This window comes from Melanostigma gelatinosum, assembly GCF_949748355.1.
Source record: "Melanostigma gelatinosum genome assembly, chromosome: 16".
Taxonomy (NCBI): Eukaryota; Metazoa; Chordata; class Actinopteri; order Perciformes; family Zoarcidae; genus Melanostigma; species Melanostigma gelatinosum.
The window spans coordinates 16437686-16456955 of NC_136649.1; the positions used below are offsets into that span (position 1 = coordinate 16437686).

At 46.8% G+C, this 19270-nt stretch overlaps 1 protein-coding gene across 3 annotated transcripts; it reads left to right on the plus strand.

Moving 5' to 3' along the window:
• Positions 1 to 749: 749 nt before the first annotated feature.
• On the plus strand, positions 750 to 18899 carry rtn1a (reticulon 1a). Of its 3 annotated transcripts, XM_079287299.1 has the most exons (9): positions 750 to 1199; positions 7482 to 8186; positions 8642 to 9328; positions 16111 to 16318; positions 16409 to 16547; positions 16798 to 16867; positions 17196 to 17242; positions 17318 to 17376; positions 18039 to 18899. In XM_079287299.1, exons 1-9 carry the CDS (start codon positions 974 to 976, stop codon positions 18079 to 18081), a joined length of 2184 nt encoding a protein of 727 aa, XP_079143425.1. In that variant the 5' UTR covers positions 750 to 973; the 3' UTR covers positions 18082 to 18899. The 3 variants fall into 3 exon arrangements, with proteins under 3 accessions (XP_079143425.1, XP_079143426.1, XP_079143427.1); XM_079287300.1 differs by lacking the exons at positions 750 to 1199; positions 7482 to 8186; positions 8642 to 9328 and adding an exon at positions 11599 to 11821; XM_079287301.1 differs by lacking the exons at positions 750 to 1199; positions 7482 to 8186; positions 8642 to 9328 and adding an exon at positions 14418 to 14476.
• The last annotated feature ends 371 nt before the right edge of the window (positions 18900 to 19270 follow it).

Genomic DNA, 19270 nt, shown 5'->3' on the forward strand with positions numbered 1-19270 from the left:
TAGCTGGGATAACGCTTAGAGAAATGTGCCCTTCTAATGCATCTATCCTGCTTTATTTCACTCATGGTCGACTGGGAGACTAAATAAACGCCACGTCGACTAGACTACCAGATATAGGGTGTATGGTAACAAACAACCGAGGTTAGTACGGAAGTAAACAAACTCAATTTCAGCAATGTTTGGTAACTGCGTCGGTCCGTGTCCAGGCAGGCGCGTCTGGTTGCTAAGAAGCCATGTTGGAAGAACGTGTGCGGTCCTGGTCATACTTTGAGCGACCACGCGAGGGCGCTACACTACTAGATACATTCTCACAAAAACCATATGACGCTTGCTTTGTTATTCGGCACACTTTTATTCAACGTCACTCGTGAAATTCTTGCCATTTTTTGAAAATGTCAGTGCGCATTATTGACTCGGACATTCCTTCTTTATTATCCTTTATTACACTCAATCTGCGTCCATTTTAACGGACTCATCTGTACGTTAGAGTCACTGTGGCCTGGTTTCTCAGCATATAATTCAGCTGTCATTCACTCCGTCAAATGTCACTCTCGACTTCATTCATACGCCTCTCTTAAATGCCTCTCGTGTGCGTGTGTGTGTGTGTGTGTGACTCTGCCCCAAAATAAAGTGCCAACCCTGAGCCTCGCGGACACCATGACGTCACCGTTGGGAGCACTGAACTAAAACAATCAACCTCGTCTCCTCTCCTCTTGCTCCTCTGACCGACCGACGCCGTCTCATTTGTGGCGTGTAACCAAACCCCAGCGGCTCAGTGGACAGACGCAAGCCAAAGAGCTCTGAATTGTTTGTGTATGTGTCAACCATTGCCACTGCTCAGTAAACAGCGCCCCGGCATACGGTAGAAGAGGTAGAAGAAGAAGAAGAAGAAGAAGAAGAAGAAGAAGAAGAAGAAGAAGAAGAAGAAGCCGTGTACCGTCAGCTCGTATCTCTTCTGTCCGATATAACAGGCATGTCTGCTCAGCCCGGTGAGGAGCTCGGCTCGGAGGGGAAGTGGTTCGGGGATGACTACGAGAGGAACGGCCTGTTTGGGAACACACCGGCCCGGTTCACCGAGCTCCGTGAGGAATGTAAGCCGAGAGGCGGCGAGGTGTCTGCAGACCTGGATCCACGATCTCATCCTTTTCAGGACGACGGAAAAAAGGGGCCTCACGTTGCTATGGGAACTGCATCTACAGGTAAAAGCTTGGCAGTTAAGTGTCGATATTTACCAATTCGTAGGATTCCAGCCACGTCGGGGTTCATTTTTGGACAAACCCCACATGGATGTAAATACAGGGAGAGAGAGCCGCAGTACGTTTGTCACACAGACTCAGCGTTACCTGTCTGTCTGTCCGCTCAACTTCTGGGCTTGAAAACACAGTAACTTCTATGAGATGATCGTAAATGAGCTGTCACCACAGTGATGGTTTCAGACATCTTCTAAACTAAATGTATGCACTTAGGTAGAGCTTCAGCATTATGAAACATCAGTTATGACACATTGTTGTATCATTGTGTTGTCATACAGATGTGAAGCAGCGCGCTTTAACAGTAGCCTGTTGTACCAGCTCCCACATGTAGGTAGGCCTGTATCCATAGCTTCATAGAATACCTGTATTATGGTATGGTGGGGCAGAGGGATGACGAGCCCTAAAGCTTTCATAGCAATTTTCAGCACATGTCTGAAAATGATTTAATCCTGTTGGAACCTAAACTTTCCTGTCTGGATATTGCTAATGTTATATTATTGGATGCTGGAGGCAGTGGTTCCTGTGGGAACATCATGCAGACCTCAGTCCGCCACTCTCTCCTTAGCACAGCTCGGCTGTTGCTGCTATTTTTAATCCTGAAAGAACAGAGTTCACTATTCGCTTGGCTTGCAAAACTAGAGCCGTGTACTTTCATTCACGAGTTCACTGAAAAATTCATGAGAAGATGTTTTAAAAAAAAAAAAAAAAACAGAAAGAAAAATCGCAGCCTAGTCTCCTCTCCGGCCTTTCTCATTCCACTGGCTGCTATGATCCAAACCAAGAAAAAGAAAAATGTTATTTTTCCGTTGAGTACAAGATGCATAATTTAGACTTTAATCCCTTTGAGGCGCAGAATTTAGAATGCAAGTAGAACTTAAATATCTAAAGATAAACGTGGTGCAATTGAAAAAAAGCCATTGCAAAATGTATATAACTTACAAAATGTATAATTTTTAAGCAGACTGCATGTAAAATATACGTGAAAGGATGAACTGAATCGTCGATGTTTGGTCCGGCTTTCTTAGAAAAAGACAACAAAGCACATGCTCTACTCTACTTTCATAACAGTGTGCCAGGCGAGCTCCAACGCATGTAGGCGCGCACACACACACACACAGTGTGTGATCAGTGCAGATCTCATCACATCTCAAGGCAGACTGGACCTTTTCCTCCTGACCAGACATGTTATCGTCTATTCTGAGCCTCGTCAAAGACACGCATCACTCACAACAACCCCCTCTGTTACCAGCTACCCTTCGCTGCTGTGCTTGTGAATAATCACAAAATAATATTCCAACTTTTGGAAACTTAAAAGATTTAGTTTTACCCAGGGAAGCAAAGAAGTTTGGGCCTTTTGAACAGAGTGAATTGTTAAATAATAACTCTCCAAGATGTCTACAATTGCCTCTCTAGGTAATTGATCCGTCCCTTGTCCTAAATCTTGTTCACAACAGTAATCTACCCGCAGGACGCTAAGAATGCTGATTTCAGCTGTAATAAATCACTACAGGACAGACCCTTAGCCGTGGTTCACAGACGGTGCAGTACGGTACAGCTTTTCTTTTCATCCTGTGAAGGTTTCCAGAGACATGAGGATTAAGTTGTGGAAAGGTATTGCTGAATCGTGACGAGGTCTAAGTTTGCTGTGAGAATCCCACAGTTTCTCTGAGCACATGGTGTGTCTACTAGCCTCCCCTGCTGTCTGAGAAGAAAACAACTCCGTGCATATTGTGCACACACATGGTGACGTCCTTTTTTTCTCCAACCAGCTCTTCGTAGCTCATTACAGTGGACTATATTAGTTACTTCATCACATCCTGACAAAGTGCCTTTACCGTGAGAAACATCCTCCAACACAGTCGGTGGATTAGATTTGAGTTCTTCTCCGTTTCAGCATATCACCAAGGATGAGACAGCATATGTCTGGCCGGGTCTTTTCCATATCTGTCAAATAGGGTAAGCACTTAGTGGACTCCACTGCATAAGCCAGCACAGTGCATTTGTGCCTTTAGCTCCTGTTCCCAGGGGGCAGAGCAGTGCTAGGTCTTTTCAGACGAGATGATACAAATGAAAGATAATACAGGGGTAGAGGAGGAGGAGGGAGGGGGGGAGGGGCAGCTTAATGCAAGAGAGGCAAGGCTGCGATGAGGAGGCCGATAGTTCGGCCAGACTGTCAGGGAAAAAACAGGAAATACAAAGAACTGTCTTCACGTCCACGGATCCCTTTAATTCAGTGTCTGACTCTGACAAAAGCACTTACTTACTCCGTCAGTGTCAGCTATTGTGTTTGAAAATGTGTTGTCCAGCACCTTACATAATACAATAAGGTTTCGAGGGTGCACACTACACTCGTGTGTCTGCGTTGGATGATTTAGAGTGCTCATCCCAGGATTCCAATCTCATTCATCTTCATCTGTCTCCAGGAACAATTAGCTAATGCCTAGCGATGAAAGCATGGCAGACTCAAAAGGCCCCACTACAGGGGGACAAAAACAAAGCATTATTGCTATCATAATATCAATAAATCATCATCCATCATGTGTTTTCATCCCCTGTGTTTACACTGAAAACAATGGAAAGCCAGAAATATGATGGTATGTTTACAATGTGACTGCCTCGGTCCAGCTCTCCAGCCTGTGGGCACAAAGTAATCCCCGAGCAGAGTATTACAAAACTGCTCGTGGGATCAGAGCTACTACACCAGCAGAGAGACCTTTAAACAATAACAGTCCGTCTTATTTTGGTGTTGGTTATTGTAGTCTACGCGTCTGCACGCTTTAATGCCAAATTCAGCACAATGAAAAGTGAAACGCCAATCCAAAGTCACAGTGAATTGACAGCTCCTCCCACGTCCTCTCCATTCATCCGTAAAGCTCTATCGAAGCAGGACAAATAGGATCAATACAGTGGAAGACAGGTACCACGACTTAAGACTCTGAACAGGGACAGATTGGCTTTTATTTTAACTGCCTCTGCATTGATTTATCTTTGACGAGGGCTGCTGGAACAACAACATTGGCCCTGTGTGGCCTTTAGTGATTTTTTTCTGAGAACAGCGGAGACGCTGACATTTCTCGCAATAATTGTGGGTCCTCGTTGTCTCGGATCAACGCAGCTCAGGGCAGTTGAATCCCTCAGCACAGCTGCTCTCCTATCGACCTCTGCTCGTAGTCGTGTTGAACCTCAGCTCTGAGTGTAGACTGCCTTTGTGCTCTCCATTATCTTCTTCTTTAAAGTGGGTAGTTAGCGACTAGTATTCATCCGTTTGTTCAGCCAAGGATTTTGTAATCAATACATTATGACCATAAATGTTTAAAGCCAGAGAGCATTAACAGTCACAGTGAGCCTCTGGTTATCCCTCTCTATAAAACAGATGTACTTTCAAATAACATATTTATGCAAACATTTCTTTGTTAACATATTGTTTTTTTTTTCGTCTTTCACTGGCTAATTTAAATGTTTCATAAAATGTGCACCGCTTATTCAGTCTCCAATCAATTTCTGTTTTTATCTTTAGGAGGAACGTATAGTGCAGTTCCCAGCACAAGGGACAATGACTACCCAAAATGATATAGCTGCAGCATATTATTGAATCTCAAAAAGGCACAGATGGCTTTGAAATAGGAGCCCAGTAGGTGAGCGTCTTGATGGATTACTTTCCACAAGGTCATGCAGTGAAATAGAGCTCCTGAAAGGTAACACCGCAGTCAAAGGGGGTCAGGGACAGAGTAATGCAGTCGTTACACTGCAGTCGATTAAAAGCAAAGCTGGACTTCTGATGATATGAACAGCGGTGTTTACTTCGATAGCTCCTTTTGAAAGACTCCTGGCTGCTAGAAGTGAGACAACACGATGTTCTGGAGACTTGCAAACACAACATTTGTCATCGATTTTAAAATCCCTTTGTGTTATCGCATTCGTTTATCTATTGAATAACTGCAGTGGATCAGTAAGTGTCTTCAAGGGAATAAACACACAGAGTCCCACATGCAGCTCAGTAAACCCCTTCATTTCAGAAAGTGGGAATATATTCATTTTGCAACTCTGGCTCTTTTAACAGCGTCTGCGCTCGCATGTTTTCGTCTGCAGCCTGGTAATTAGGAGCCCATGCCTCGGCGTATAGCACAGATTGTCAGGCTGCATTAGTTTCGGGGCTGCACCGGCTGCACAGAGGACAACAAAAGGGCTGCCCCTTCACAGCACATCCACCGGGACTTATTTATTTAACTGCACCATCCCCTCAGCGACATGATTACGTTGTGCGGCTACAGTGTGAGCGGAGCATTCTTCTATTGTCACATCCAATCCCATCTGAGTGCAGCAAAGCATTTGTTTCAGCCTTGTAGGGTTCTCTCTCCCCCCAGTGTCTGGGTGCTACGCCGTATCAACAGATTCAAAATGCCCAGCATGGCTCCCACCACGGCAGTTAAAGACCAGCACCAGCTTCTTCTTTATGGTTACAGATGCCTTATGCGACTGCTGGTGAGTTCATCTCGTGGTATGTAGGGTGTGTGTGTGTGTGTGTGTTGCCTACAGTCAACAGGATTACTGGCCGTTCACAGCTCCTGAGATCACCTCTCTTCACAGTGTGTAGAGGCCCTGAGTGCATCCCAGAGTAGGTTTTTCTGCAGTTTATCAGTGAGTGTATGATTAGGATGGTGTTGCCAGGGTAATGGCTGACGTGACCTATACGATGGTCGTACACCAAGAGGATTATACATCGGCGGTACATCAAGGGCATTCGTATCGCTGAACTGAAGCTGGCTCAGCGGCTTTGTCCGTCCACGCTGCTTATGGCTTGATCTACAAGACATTTGAGTCTATTAGATGCTAAATAATCTGCAGCTCAAGAGCGTGGGCCTGCTTTGCCTTCATGTCACGTCTCTGCCTCCCCTCCCCTCCTATGTGTCCCAGCATGGGTGTGTGGCGTTCGTGCCATTGTATTGCGGTGCGATGTATTGTTAATGACGATGAAGGAGCAGCGGTAGGAAGGACGGCAGAAGGGAAGGGTGGTGGGGCTTGTTAGAGGAAGCGAAGGGAGAGACGGGTCGTCCTGGCCTGTTGGGTCTTCTGTCAGTCATTCAGCATCCTCCAGAGCTAACCCCGAGGCTGCTATTTTAAATCCCATCCAGCCCAGCAGCTGGACCCAGCCTATTTATAGCACCACCGCTGCCCCGGGAGAAGCAGGGCTAGAGAGCAGGAGGAGGTGCTCAGTATGTGGAAGTATAAACTCTGACGTGTACATAGCACATATTAGCATCAGAGTGTTGGTGCACAGTGTGTGGATATTGTGTGCATGCTCCTGTATTTGTGTATCAACATGACACAGTGTCTGTTTGTTGGTGGGGAGTATCCTGACTTCAATGACTTAAAGTCAACAAGTCTGAATACCTGCCTTGGCCTCGACTTCCGACCTGATCATTTGAAACAACATCCCGATCAAGTTTGTCTCTTCCTCGTCCTGCAAGTCATGTAATATGAGCGTCCTTAATGTGTTGCTGCAGCGCTGAAACAAATTATTCAGTGAAGTGTTGAGTGATATTTTACAGCAGAGCGCACACAGATTCACAGCCGACATGTGCTGCTTGTGCATTCCTAATTGTAGATCATTAGCACGACAATTGTATCATTTTAACTCGTATTCGTTTAATTTTGCACGTGCGTTGAATACCACAGAGATGCATGCTGTGCTTGAAGTATTTATTTTAGACATTTATCATGGAAGAGTTGTCAACCTAGTGTAGTAGTAGCTGTAGCCTTCTTATTGTAGCGTGCACATACGGTGTATTTTATGTGCGTGTTTGTTTTCATGCCACTAATTTGTCAGGGGGAGATGCAGGATTATTGTGATTGCAGAGCAGCGATGTGACGAGAGAAAGTTCTTTGCCTGCATGATTTAGAACAGACTCTGGTTGTGTCACTGTGGGGTTTTTTGGGGTCTGAACAATCCCCCTTTGTCCCACACTGAGTACAAGTATCCTCTGTTACTGCTGCCTCACTGACCTTCCCAGCAGAGCACCCAGTCTGACTGTGCTGCCCTCCCAGTGCCACAGCCCCTTTGCCTGGCAGCAGCACCAGCTGAAGCATAGTCTTGTTTAACTGTATGTTTTCATTCATCAAAAAGCTCCGGCACGGGCTGATTTGATTCGAGCGTGTGACACAGAGACTGCTGTCATCCTTCTAACCTCACAGAGTTTCAGTTCTCTCTCTTCCTGTCGATCTCTTTAGATGACCACATGTCTGGCCTGTTTAGGACGCCCATGAATGATGATGGCGATGTCTACACCTCCCTGATGTCAAATCAGAGCTACACATCGGGTCGAGAGGCCTCCTACCTGTCGGACGACCTGAAGCCATCCAAACCCTCCTCTGCCCTGGATCCCTTCTCCAGCGACGCCTATAGCTTCAGCTCCAGCACCACGATGACTTCCAACCTGGCTGATGACATGCCAAAATCTCTGTTTGGCTCAGATAAGACAGAATCCTACAACTACATGGACATTAGCCACGGGGATGAGCGCCATGACCAGCACAGCCTGGTGGACACAGGCTCAGCTGGTTATGACTCGTTGGGCAGCTACATGGATAAAAACCACGGAGGAGATGAGGAAGAGGAGGAGGAGGAAAACCTAGGTTCAGCTCTGGGCTCCCACTCTTTCCCCTACGTGGAGGAGCCATCTGACGAAGAGCTGTCAGATTACCGCTCCTACCGAAACCTGGGTGGCACCCCGCAGACGGCCAGCCCGGTGAAGATCACTTTGACCGAGTCCCATCCTCAAACTGCCACGACTGAGCCGCAGCAACACGCGCCTCCAGTCAGTGTGTCCGAGCGTGAAAACGTCCTCAGCGTGGGCTTGCAGGGGGTTCCCACTGTGACGCTATCGGAGCCAGAGGATGACAGCCCCGCCTCCACTCCCAATGCTTCACCAACACGTAGGCTCAGCACACACACACACACACAGACACCTGTCACACGTAGTCAGATGTAGAAGTTGGGGATGTAGATAAAAATCCCCCATCATGGTATACGGAACTTCATATTGCAATATCAGTATATTTTTGTATTGTACATTGTCTGGAAAAACAATGATGAAACTATTTATGGATACAATAACCAGATGGGAATGCATGATTTTATCCCATCATGTGAATTAAATACTTGACAAGTCAAGAAACTACATCACGGCAGCTATATTTCATGCAGATGATGCTGACTGCAAGTAAGGTTGCAACAGCAAAGTTGAATTTGATTCGTCAGAGGAAGACTGTTATTTCGTCTTTCAAAGGTTACATCGACTGGCTTTAAGTTGTATGTGCAGATACTCTATGTCTGAATTTGTAATGCGAGTGAAGCCCTGAATGCCCTCTCCGCATTTCTTTGTGAACAGAAAAAGAATTCTCTTCCCACGACACGTTCAAGGCTGACGCAGGGAAACCTGCAGCTTCCAAAAGCAGTCCAAGTTCAAAGGCGGGCGGCAGGGAGCAAGATGGAAGCAGCGCCGAGTCTGGAGACTCAGAGATCGAGCTGGTGTCTGAGGAGCCTCCAAAGGCCGCTAGCAACCCATTTGTCCAGCCGCCTAAGAGCAAGGGCACTTTCAGCCAGCCCAACAACCCCTTTGACAATCCCCCGGTCGCCAAGGGTGGTTTGGGCCTCGCAGGCAACCACGCTCCACCCACAGCCTACAGCATTCTGAGAGAGGAGAGAGAGGCAGAGCTCGACAGTGACCTCTTCATTGAGTCTGCGTCTGAAGAGAGCCCAAAGAGAGGGCAGGGCATCAGTGGCCCCAAACAGGGAGGCAGCCCCCCCTCTCCGCTGGTTCCCAGTGCCGTCCCTCCCCGAAGTGCGGCTGAGGCGGTGCCAGCCGAGCCCCCGATCACAGACAAGGTCAAGACCCCGGTGAAAACAGAGGAGGATCGCCCCAGCAAGCCCAAGCCACCGACTGCTGCCGTGCCCCCAGAGGTGCGATCGGAGAGGCCCCACCAGGACGACATGCACAAGCACACCAATGAGGGCAAAGGGGACCTCGGAAAGCCTGCCGCCTCAATCGTCCTGCGGGGCTTTGATAAACAAAAAGGTCAGTCTTAGAAATCTCGATTTTGTCTTTTGCACAGAATGAGGTGTTTCCTAAAGGATGCAAGTAATAGAATTTCACAAAACATGTCTGTAATCTTTTCATTGTTGCAGTGGTTCACCGTGGCTTTCCAGAAATAGTGCTGTGGAACAGGTAGCGTTCTGATGTCCTCATGCCCAAATCAAACAGCTATCGCATGTGCATTTGTGTCTAAAACCTCCCTCATCATAGCTAGCGGTACGAACTGAGGAACTGAAAGACGGAAAATGATTGACAGTGTATTTTTAAATCAAATCACTAACGCAGTACTTGTGTTTGTTTACCTTGCGGACGCTACCTGCACGGTGTGCGTTGGCACTGTTTTGTTGACGAGGCTGGGGAAGTAAACAGGATTGCTGAGAGAGATGGGACGTTCCATGTGTGTATGTGTGGGGGGGGAGGGGTGTACTTTCCTGAGGTCTACTTCCCCCTGGTGGTACATTTGAGAAGGAAAAGAAGCAGAGTGAGGATTCATTGATTCACATTTATGACCATTCCTGATGACTTAAACTCAAAAGCCACACTGTCTAAATGTGTCAACATAACTCTCTCAAATTATGGAATTGCAGATGTTGAGGAAAAACAAGCTTCTTTCCACACCGTGACAGCATCCGGCTCCTTCCATCTCTCTGTGATTAGATAAGTCAGAGACGTCAGTCGCAGTCAGCAGGAGTTAATGCTGTCTAAGCTGCACATTTGGGGTTGACGTGGGTATTCTGACTTCTATTGGCGGTGCTCCGTCCTTGTAAACATTGTGTTTACATAATCCTATGAAGTCAAAACTGGGGCGCCCTCCTACTGAGGAGCTTTGGAGGCTTCCTCTTGAATTTCACCAGATAAAGAGCTGACGAAATAACATCTTAATGAGTGTTGTTTGGCTTTGGTTTCCTGAAACTCACAGCTACTAATGCACCCTGGTCCAGCAGAATGTGACGATTGAGTTAGCGACACAATATCATGAGTTATATTGTCAAATACTAAATAACAGAGACTTTCCTGGTTTTGTTTACTCGGGACTGTAAGAAGGTTCTGGAAATGCTAAAAATGCAGGTCATGTGTACTTCTTTCTCCACCACTAGGGGGCGCAGTGCACCTTTGTCACTGCTGCCATGTTGAACACCAGCAGGTATTGTTTTCGTGGTGCACTTCCATGTCAGTTGCCATAGCAACAGTGATGGGGGACCGTGTTCAGTCTGGTTCAGGGATATCGGTTTCTTCCCTCTTTCGTCTTGGTTGGTGTTGGCATTGAAAAACACGTCAAGGCTGCAGTGAGCAGAAGGTGTGAGGTGTGGCTGTCTGCGGGTGGGTGGGGGGGGGGGGGGGGGGGGTTGGCTTTGATTGGATTGAAAGATGACGTAACTACAAAGGGATCATTTTCCGCTCAGTGCTGACAACACAGTGACTGCGCTGTTTCTATTGCACGGCTTCTATGAGCAGCCTATGTTGCTTATTCAGTTCCAGGTCTCTTCACGGGACCATTTGCATTACCAACAGGAATATTGTAAATCACAAACACACCCTGAGGGCAATAAATAAGGAACATTTTTGCTGTAATGAGCAGTGTCGTTCGTTCTGAATTATTAAAGTGCAAGCACTTAGCCTTTTCATTTATCAGTGAGTCATAGTGGAAACAGCTGTTTGAATCTGTGGCTATAACCTTAAATATTATTCCGTGCAAATAAAGAACGGACCTGGATGTTTGCCACATTTGTTTCTGCTTAGCAACGTGGCCTCAAGTCCAGCTATTCTCAACCTTTAGAAAAAGCCTGCTGCTGCACCCTGTCTGGTGATGACATCAGACTACTGTCACAAAGCGTATTTACAGCCTGCATTATTAAATGCACCAATAAATCTAACAATCCAAAAGGGAAGTCTATGACAGGCGTATGTGGGTAAACCCTCCCACTGCTACCCACCATCACCAGTCTGTTGTGATGCTCTGTTGGGGCTTTTATTGTGAAAGCTGGTGTTCCTTTCCTTTCAATAAAAAAAGCCTCGTCTCCACCGATCACCACCCACGCTCTTAATCATTGCATGGATGGTTTGCTGCAGCAGCAACTGTGGTGTGTTGTTTACAATTTGACCCCCCTCCCCCTCCCCCATCACACACACACACACACACACATACGCACTTTCCCCGCTCCTTCTTTTTAAGCCATCGCTGCTCGCAAGCATCAGTCTGTGAGCTCCGCCAGCAGCCAGCAGCACCTTGGAAACCTTTCCTCCTTTCCTTCCTCCCTCGGTCATCTCAGCCTATCTCCCGCATCCTTTTTTTTTTTTGGCCATTCATGCCTTTTCTCGGATGAGTGAGTGAGTCGGTGCTGCTGAAGAGGGAGACAAAGAAGAAAACGGAGAGCATACAGAGCAAAAGAACAGGGACATAACTGATCACCAGCATGCAGGCCGCTGCAGACGTGACCAAGAAGGAGAGCTCCTGGAGCGGCTGGAAGGGCCAGGGTACTGATGCGTTTACTCTCATCTACTCATCAGTCTGTCTGTCTTTTGTGGCTGTGAGAGAGGGACCGTTGTTGCCGCATGTAGGTCAAATACTCATCACACTATTGGTGTGTATTCATGAACGTGTGTGTGTAGATTTGTCATTTAACTGTATTTATGTGTTGGTGTTTTCCCACGGACACGCCCTGATGACGGATCCTTTCTGCTGCATGTGTGTGTGTCCGATAAAACACAGAACGATGTTAGAGGGGCGAGAGACGCTGGTGGGTGTTTTGAAAAAGAAGTGTACACACACACACCAGCGCGCTGGACGCCATCTGTTTTTGGGTGCATGCTGACATGGATGCCGGCGTTGTGTTGTGGACTAAGGCGTGTCATTGTCATCACCCTCCCCACTTTGCAACCGTGCAGGGGAGCTGGTTTTATCTGGCGTACGCTCTGTTTTTGTGTAACGAGGCAGTAGGGGTATCGCTGGGGGGGGGGGGGGGGGGGGGGGGGGCATTGACAGACTGTCTCCATGGTAACCAGGGCACACCCATCCACGATTACATCAGCCTCTCATCTCCTCGGCTGCCATGGTACCTTGCAGAGACCGGGCCGGAGGAGAGCGTCCTCCGTCTGTCTGTTTCCGTAGCATGGAGGGCTCGTAGAAGGGGCCAACAGAGAAAATGGCGTCCCCCTTCCTCCTCACTGGGGCTTTATTATCGGCCATCATTTTAGGTTCAGCTCACAATAGCAGTGTGAATGCACTGGTCTGCTTTAAGTATCCCAGCAGAGACCACGGCAGTCACTGTGAATTGTGAAGTAACCTTGATGAAAAGCCCCATTTGATTATTCTACTGAGTCACCATCATCTATTTTGGCCAAGACTGTGTAACATAATATCCTCTCTGTCCACAACAGCAGGAGCATTCAGTCGATACAGTCAGCACAGCAAAGATGACATTCAGCACATTATTTTCTGCAGATGAATCTTTGCACATCACCTCACAGCTATAGGACATTTTAAGTTTAGTCATTCTCATTGCACAGTACTGACTCACTGCTGCCAACATACTCGAGAATAACAACTTTGAGCATTTAGGACAATGATTACATTTTTATGTGGCAAAAGATTGTCTTTGACAATTAAACTCTGGGATAGGAAGGATTTCAGATTTTCTGACATAACTTGGCGACTTACTCACTGCTGGAGATATAGATGCAGGCATACATCTGTGGAGAGGTGTGAGAGAACAATCACATTTTGGAAATACACTAAAGGGGGTTTGGGTGGTTGACACTTTCTCGTGCTGTTTTGGTGAACTGGCCCCGTTTGTTCATTTCTGTTGGACAAGCTGTGTGTTTGCTGAGATATCTGTCCACACTAGTTACATCATTTGCTACAGCTAGTGACTCATACTTTCTATTTTATTTCTTTAAACAGAACTATCACTGATAATAGATTTGACGTTCATAATCCTCATGACTCAAGTTGTACGTCTGTTGGCAGCAGAAGTGTGCTCACTCTGGCTGATGGCTTGTTTGAGGCCATCAGGACGTCTTTAGTGAGTTAATGAGGTCAGGCTAAACTAGTTCCACTACAGAAAGGGGGGGGGGGGGGGGGGATCATATTATTGTCACTGGTGTTAATCATTTGCTTCGGTTTTTGCTCGGTGTGGGTGTTTAACTTCGGAGGCAAGAATCATATCAACAAACAGAGCTCATCATTTGTACTTCCTCTGTACTCTGGTTCAACATCCTGCATGTCTTTGCTCCTGTCAAACCAGCTGGTGCCTCAATACCATTATCACATTTGTATAAAATGTAAACAATTGAAATGTCACCCAATGTGTCATCTAGTTTGAACTAGTCACACCACACAACTGAGCATTTTTATCCTTTCAATCAGTCACATTACAAACTTAGATTTTTACTAATCTGAGTCAGATCTTAATAAATGAATCTTGAAGCCCTTTTATACACACAGTGTATAAAGTGTGAAGGCTTGGTATGAAACCTTCCATTGTCTTCTCATGCTCCACCATAAAGGGAGAGGCTGTCTTCATGTGTCGGGCTGTAGAGACTCGGCATGTGCTGCCGAGTCTCCACATTCAGAGCCAGAGTCTCTCTCTCTTCCAATTACGGCCCCTCCCTTCCTTCCTCCCTCCATCTCTCAGAGCGCTGGAGAGAAAATGGAGCACGGTAACTATGGTAACTGCATCATGCAGGTGCTCAGTAGATCCTTTTGTGTAATCTGGCTGCAGGCTGTGCGGTTTATTAGCATGCAATGTTACGCTAGTTGTCTTTATCTTATCGCTAATTTAAGTCACATGATGAACAGTAAAAAGGCCTCTGGGTTAATTTTCTGTTTTGATTCAGTCTTTTATTTTAGTCACTGCTGGGTCTTTGTCACTTAAAAGCCAGAGCATGAAAGAGCTCACAGAGAGAGAGAGTCTGTGTGTGTGTGTGTGTGTGTGTGCGTGTGTGTGTGTGTGTGCTGGATTGCAATGTGATTCTCTGCCAACCGCACCCATCCCTCCTCCTCCCACCCTCCCTGCCTCAGTCCCCCTGCACTGATTGGCTGGTGTGGCTGTGGCCCCTCCCCTCCTGTGCCTCCTTTTGTCCGTGGATAAAGCAGCTGCCTCTTTCCCTGTGCAGCCATGGGACCCGCAGGTCAGTACACGCTTCTACTGCACTAGCTACAGCTTTCTGTCTGCAGGCAGCACATCACAGGGCACCCGTCTCTGTCGCCGGTCAACACCATTCTCTCTGGCTGTCGTTGATGTGTTTGTGTTGTTTTAGAGCTGCTGTGTGTGTCCTACCTGTGTGTTTTGTATGGGAGCATCTCCACGCAAATCAGTAGCCAGTCAGGGACAAATCAGGGAGTTTGTGAGTGGTGGCAGCAACAATAGCTCCTGTGGGGAGTGGTGCATGGACAGCAGCTATAGGGCACATGGATTGTGTTCTCACGGTTTCTGAATGAGTAGTGTCTTTGATTTGATGGAGGGGGTGTGGGGGGCAGATGGGTACTGTAAGTCCCTCTTGGTTCAGACAGAATATGCATGTTGTTTTACAGTATAGGAGGTATAGGAGTGTGGGTAGCAGAGATTCACTTGGTCACGGCTGTTCTTCTGTCACACGGGTTTAGTCTGCCTTTTCTGGCATCCACAGATGCCTTTTTTAGTGGAGAGTAAAGATGGCCGTCATCACTATGCTGCTCACAGCTCCACAGCTAAAATTAGAGCAGGCAGGCATACAGCTCAGAGAGAAAAGAGTAAGCCCCCCCCCCCCCAAGAGACCTGCCACGATTCTCTCATCTTCCAGGCACAAAATTCACATTAACGTACCGGTGCTGCTTTGCCTCCCGGTGTGACGTGAAGGACGTCCAGGTGTCTGTACCAACAAACGAAAGGCAAAACTCCGGTAGTGCCGTTTAGACGTGCAGCAGTCGAGGCAGCTGGTTCAGCAGAGGTGAAACGAGCAGTCGACAGTTCTCATGGAAACAGGCCTGTGTTTCCACCCGACACAGACGACTGCCAGAGGAGGACCGTGTCGGCTGTAATGGTACACTGGGCTAATCCTCAGTTATCACTTCTCCCTCTCATCTTTGCTAGTGGCTTTGTATTACAGACTTCACCGCCCAAAGAAGAGAGGAAAAGAAAACGTTTGAATAAAAAGGAAAACTGGTGCAGCAAAATGCACAAGCGCCTGCAGGGCATGCTGTATATTTCAAGTTTGTTCCTGTACGAGTGACGCGGTTCGGAGGAACCACGCCGTTTCACTGCATTAATGACACCGCATTGTTATCCTTCATCACCGACTACAGATCTGCTGGTCTGGCCAGGTCACATTGAACCGTTATCTGTGAACTGCTGATAGTGCTTCTATTTCTGCTACTGGCTCCGTTGAGCTGTACTGTAGGTCAATAATTAATTGTGCCGGTGCCGGTGTACGTTCGGTGTACGACGGTTCCCTCTGCCTGCTGCATGTGTGTTTGCATACGTATGAGACCAGACCAGATGCCGCTGACCAGAAGTACACGTCAGATGAACATGACGTCACATAGGTCCGGACTGAAAAGCTAGGCTAGGAAGCTGGGTTAAAAAGGGGATCACGTGACAGCGGAGGATCTCTTGAGGACGTTGGGTTGTGAACGGCTTCCATATATTTGACCCAAATGTGTGGTGTGTGTAGCGCGCAGCAGCCCGATCCACTTTGAAACGGACACGTCCGAGAGAGCGGGCGGTCAGCTCGTGCCGGTTGTGGGTCCTAACTCCGTTTGTCCTTGTTATGTCCTTCCCTTCCAGCGATCGACCTGCTCTACTGGAGGAATGTGAAGCAGTCGGGGGCCGTGTTCAGCAGCGTGCTTCTGCTTCTCTTCTCGCTGACCCAGTTCAGCGTGGTCAGTGTCGGAGCCTACTTAGCCCTGGCTGCCCTCTCTGCCACCATCAGCTTCAGGATCTACAAGTCTGTGCTGCAGGCTGTGCAGAAGACCGATGAGGGACACCCTTTCAAGTGAGCAGAATTAAGCCTTGTTCAATAATGGACTTCATGAAAAGCGTCTGTCGCTTTTACAAACTGAAAGGTCTATGTTTCTCTTACCAGAGCCTACTTGGAGATTGAAATCGCTCTATCCCAGGACCAGATTAGCAAATATGCCGACAAAATCCTACTGTACAGCAACACCTGCATGAAGGAGCTCCGCAGGCTGTTCCTCGTGCAAGACCTGGTCGACTCCTTGAAGGTTTGCCTCAAACTCGCCTGTTTGCCTTTTAGCATCGCTAGCAAGCGGTGGCGATTTCTGTGAGTAACTTTAAACTGCACCACTGTCGGGTACGGCGTAAGATCGGCTCTGCTTCTCGGGGCCACCGGTGGAGGCTCCTTGACTCATGAAACTAAGAACTCAAGACACCAGAACAATCTGGTCGTACACGTATAGACTGTCAGACGTGCAGGTTACGGTGATTGAAACATGTCATGTCTGTGTGTTTCAGTTTGCTGTTTTGATGTGGCTGCTGACCTACGTGGGCGCTCTCTTCAACGGCCTGACACTGCTCATCCTAGGTGAGGTCATTCCGACTCAACAAACTTCCAAGCGCTGTTGTTGACTCACACACACTCTCTCTTTGCCTTATCTGTGTCAGAAGTTCAACAATCTTCAGAAGCTTGATGAACAGAGTACATGTAACAAAGTCATATTGTATCGTATGTATGAATGAGAAGTACAGCACGTCCCTTAAGACTTTGCCAGAACCAAATTCATTTGTTGGACATGTGTACTTCACTGTCCACAGTGTACATTGTCCGTTTACTTTTCCAGTTTACCTTAGATAAGTGTTGGCTGCTGACACAAGCGTCAGAATTAACCATGACTCTCTCCATGCCTCTACAGCTGTGGTCTCCATGTTCAGCATGCCTGTGGTCTACGAGAAACATCAGGTAGGAATTGGAGCATCACGATACATAAAGTTTACAGAGTGTCGTCTGGTATTTACACACTCCTTTTGTTTTCAGGCACAGATTGATCAGTATGTGGGACTAATACGGACCCAAGTCAACTCTGTGGTGGGGAAGTGAGTGTTTGCCATTTTCTGTTCAAAGTTCACTCGCGATATAAAAAGCAAAAGGTACCACGTTTGAGCACCCTGTTCACAGATAGAGTAAGGAGCCTTCTGGGACAAACAACAACATGAGCACCACTCGATGTACCTTGATTAGAGCCACTGATGTGATGTGCCCTTGTGCAAGGCACTTAAACCCCTTACTCCTCTGCTCAGTGGCCTGCAGTTGTACTGGGCAGCGTCCAGGTATTTGTGTGTTGCTGAAAAGAGCAATTGTGCTCAGCAAATCTTCCAATTTGCAACCTTCATTCATGTTATCAATTTAGAATCTAATCTGTTTTAAGATTAATAAAATAACATGTTGCACCAGGTGAATAGTGGATCAGCTGTTCAACTGACTTGCCTACACGCATTAGCTCTGTGTTAACCCAGAACATTCAAACAGTGAAGTCTAAAGGGTTAACTGATGCCAAAATGTCTGCCTGCAGTTCTTTTGGGACTGACCACTATCTATTTGCCAATTATAGTAAAACCTGACGGTCAGTTCTGTGGACTGCCATAAAAAGAGAAAGACCAACAACATTGGGTTTAAGATGAAGTAGAACAAGCACAACTTGAGCTGGAGTAAATACCTTGTTGGACACGTGGTACCAACAGTTGTTTTCTCTGTACAGGATCCAAGCAAAGATCCCCGGGGCCAAGAGGAAGGAGGAGTAGAGCCGTCTGTCTCACCGTGAAGCTGACAGTCCGGTCCAGCTCAGGCAGGCAGCTCGATCACTGTTGAAGAGCCTGGTCGTCATCTGTGGGGCGTAGTGCGACGTCATCTTGGTGTTCTCTCAAAGCATCCACTGGAGAAACCGTCACCCTGTCTATAGCAGTCTAAACACTAACACACAGTCACACATGCATAATCCTGTTTCTAGGTAGACGAGTACACATCTAGAAAACAAAAGAAACTGACTTTTTTTTGTGTTGCTTATTATAAAAGTGCATGAAGTCGAGCCTTGGGTAAATATTTGATATCTTTTGTGCGGTTTTTGAAGTCACGCTACATTTCTGCTTCGCAGTGCTGACCACAAACTGTACGGTTCGGCACAAAACAGCTAAACGCCCACAGACGTGCTCTGCTGCCGATGTTAAATACCGCTTCATGTCTCCGAGTTAGCCGGCAGGGCTTCCCTCAGTATATGTCCATATATATATAAATAGCAAAAATGATTTCCTTTTGGTGTTTCCGAGCACAACATAATTTAACGATGTGTCTTAGATGTGGTAATTGTAGGGTTTTTGCTTTTGTATAACCATAAGGAACAATACACACACTCGTGTTTAAGGTACTGTTGTACATCTACTATGAAGACAAGGAGTATCTGGTGATATTTAGCTTGTTTGAATAACTGTCCAACTTTGTACTATGTTCAGCTATACTCTGTAGTTCTTTAGACCCTGGACTCTTTAACTATTTGCACTTACACTATGTATTTAATTACAAGAACAAGAAAAATAAATGTACCTTGATGTATAACATCTCCTCAGCCACTTTACTGACGACTTTGTGTGTGTGTGTGAGTGAGAGAGAGACACCAAAGCTAAGTTTGACGCGTTAACACTTTTGATGAGAGCCCTGGAATGATGAGCTAAAAATACAAGCCAACCAATTCTGGCACAGACGCACCTCTACTCTCGTTGTGTGTGTGTGTGTGTGTGTGTGTGGGGATATATTTAACTTGACTCTCGGGACACTTAGTTTGAATGAAGACTGATTGACAAGCCTCATCTGTTGCCAACAACTATTTTTAATGTCCCACTGCTGAAGCGGTTACACAGAGCTGTACAGCGTGATTCTCATCAATGAACTTTTACATTTCTTATGAGCAGCAACTTATTTAAACGGAATAACGACTCC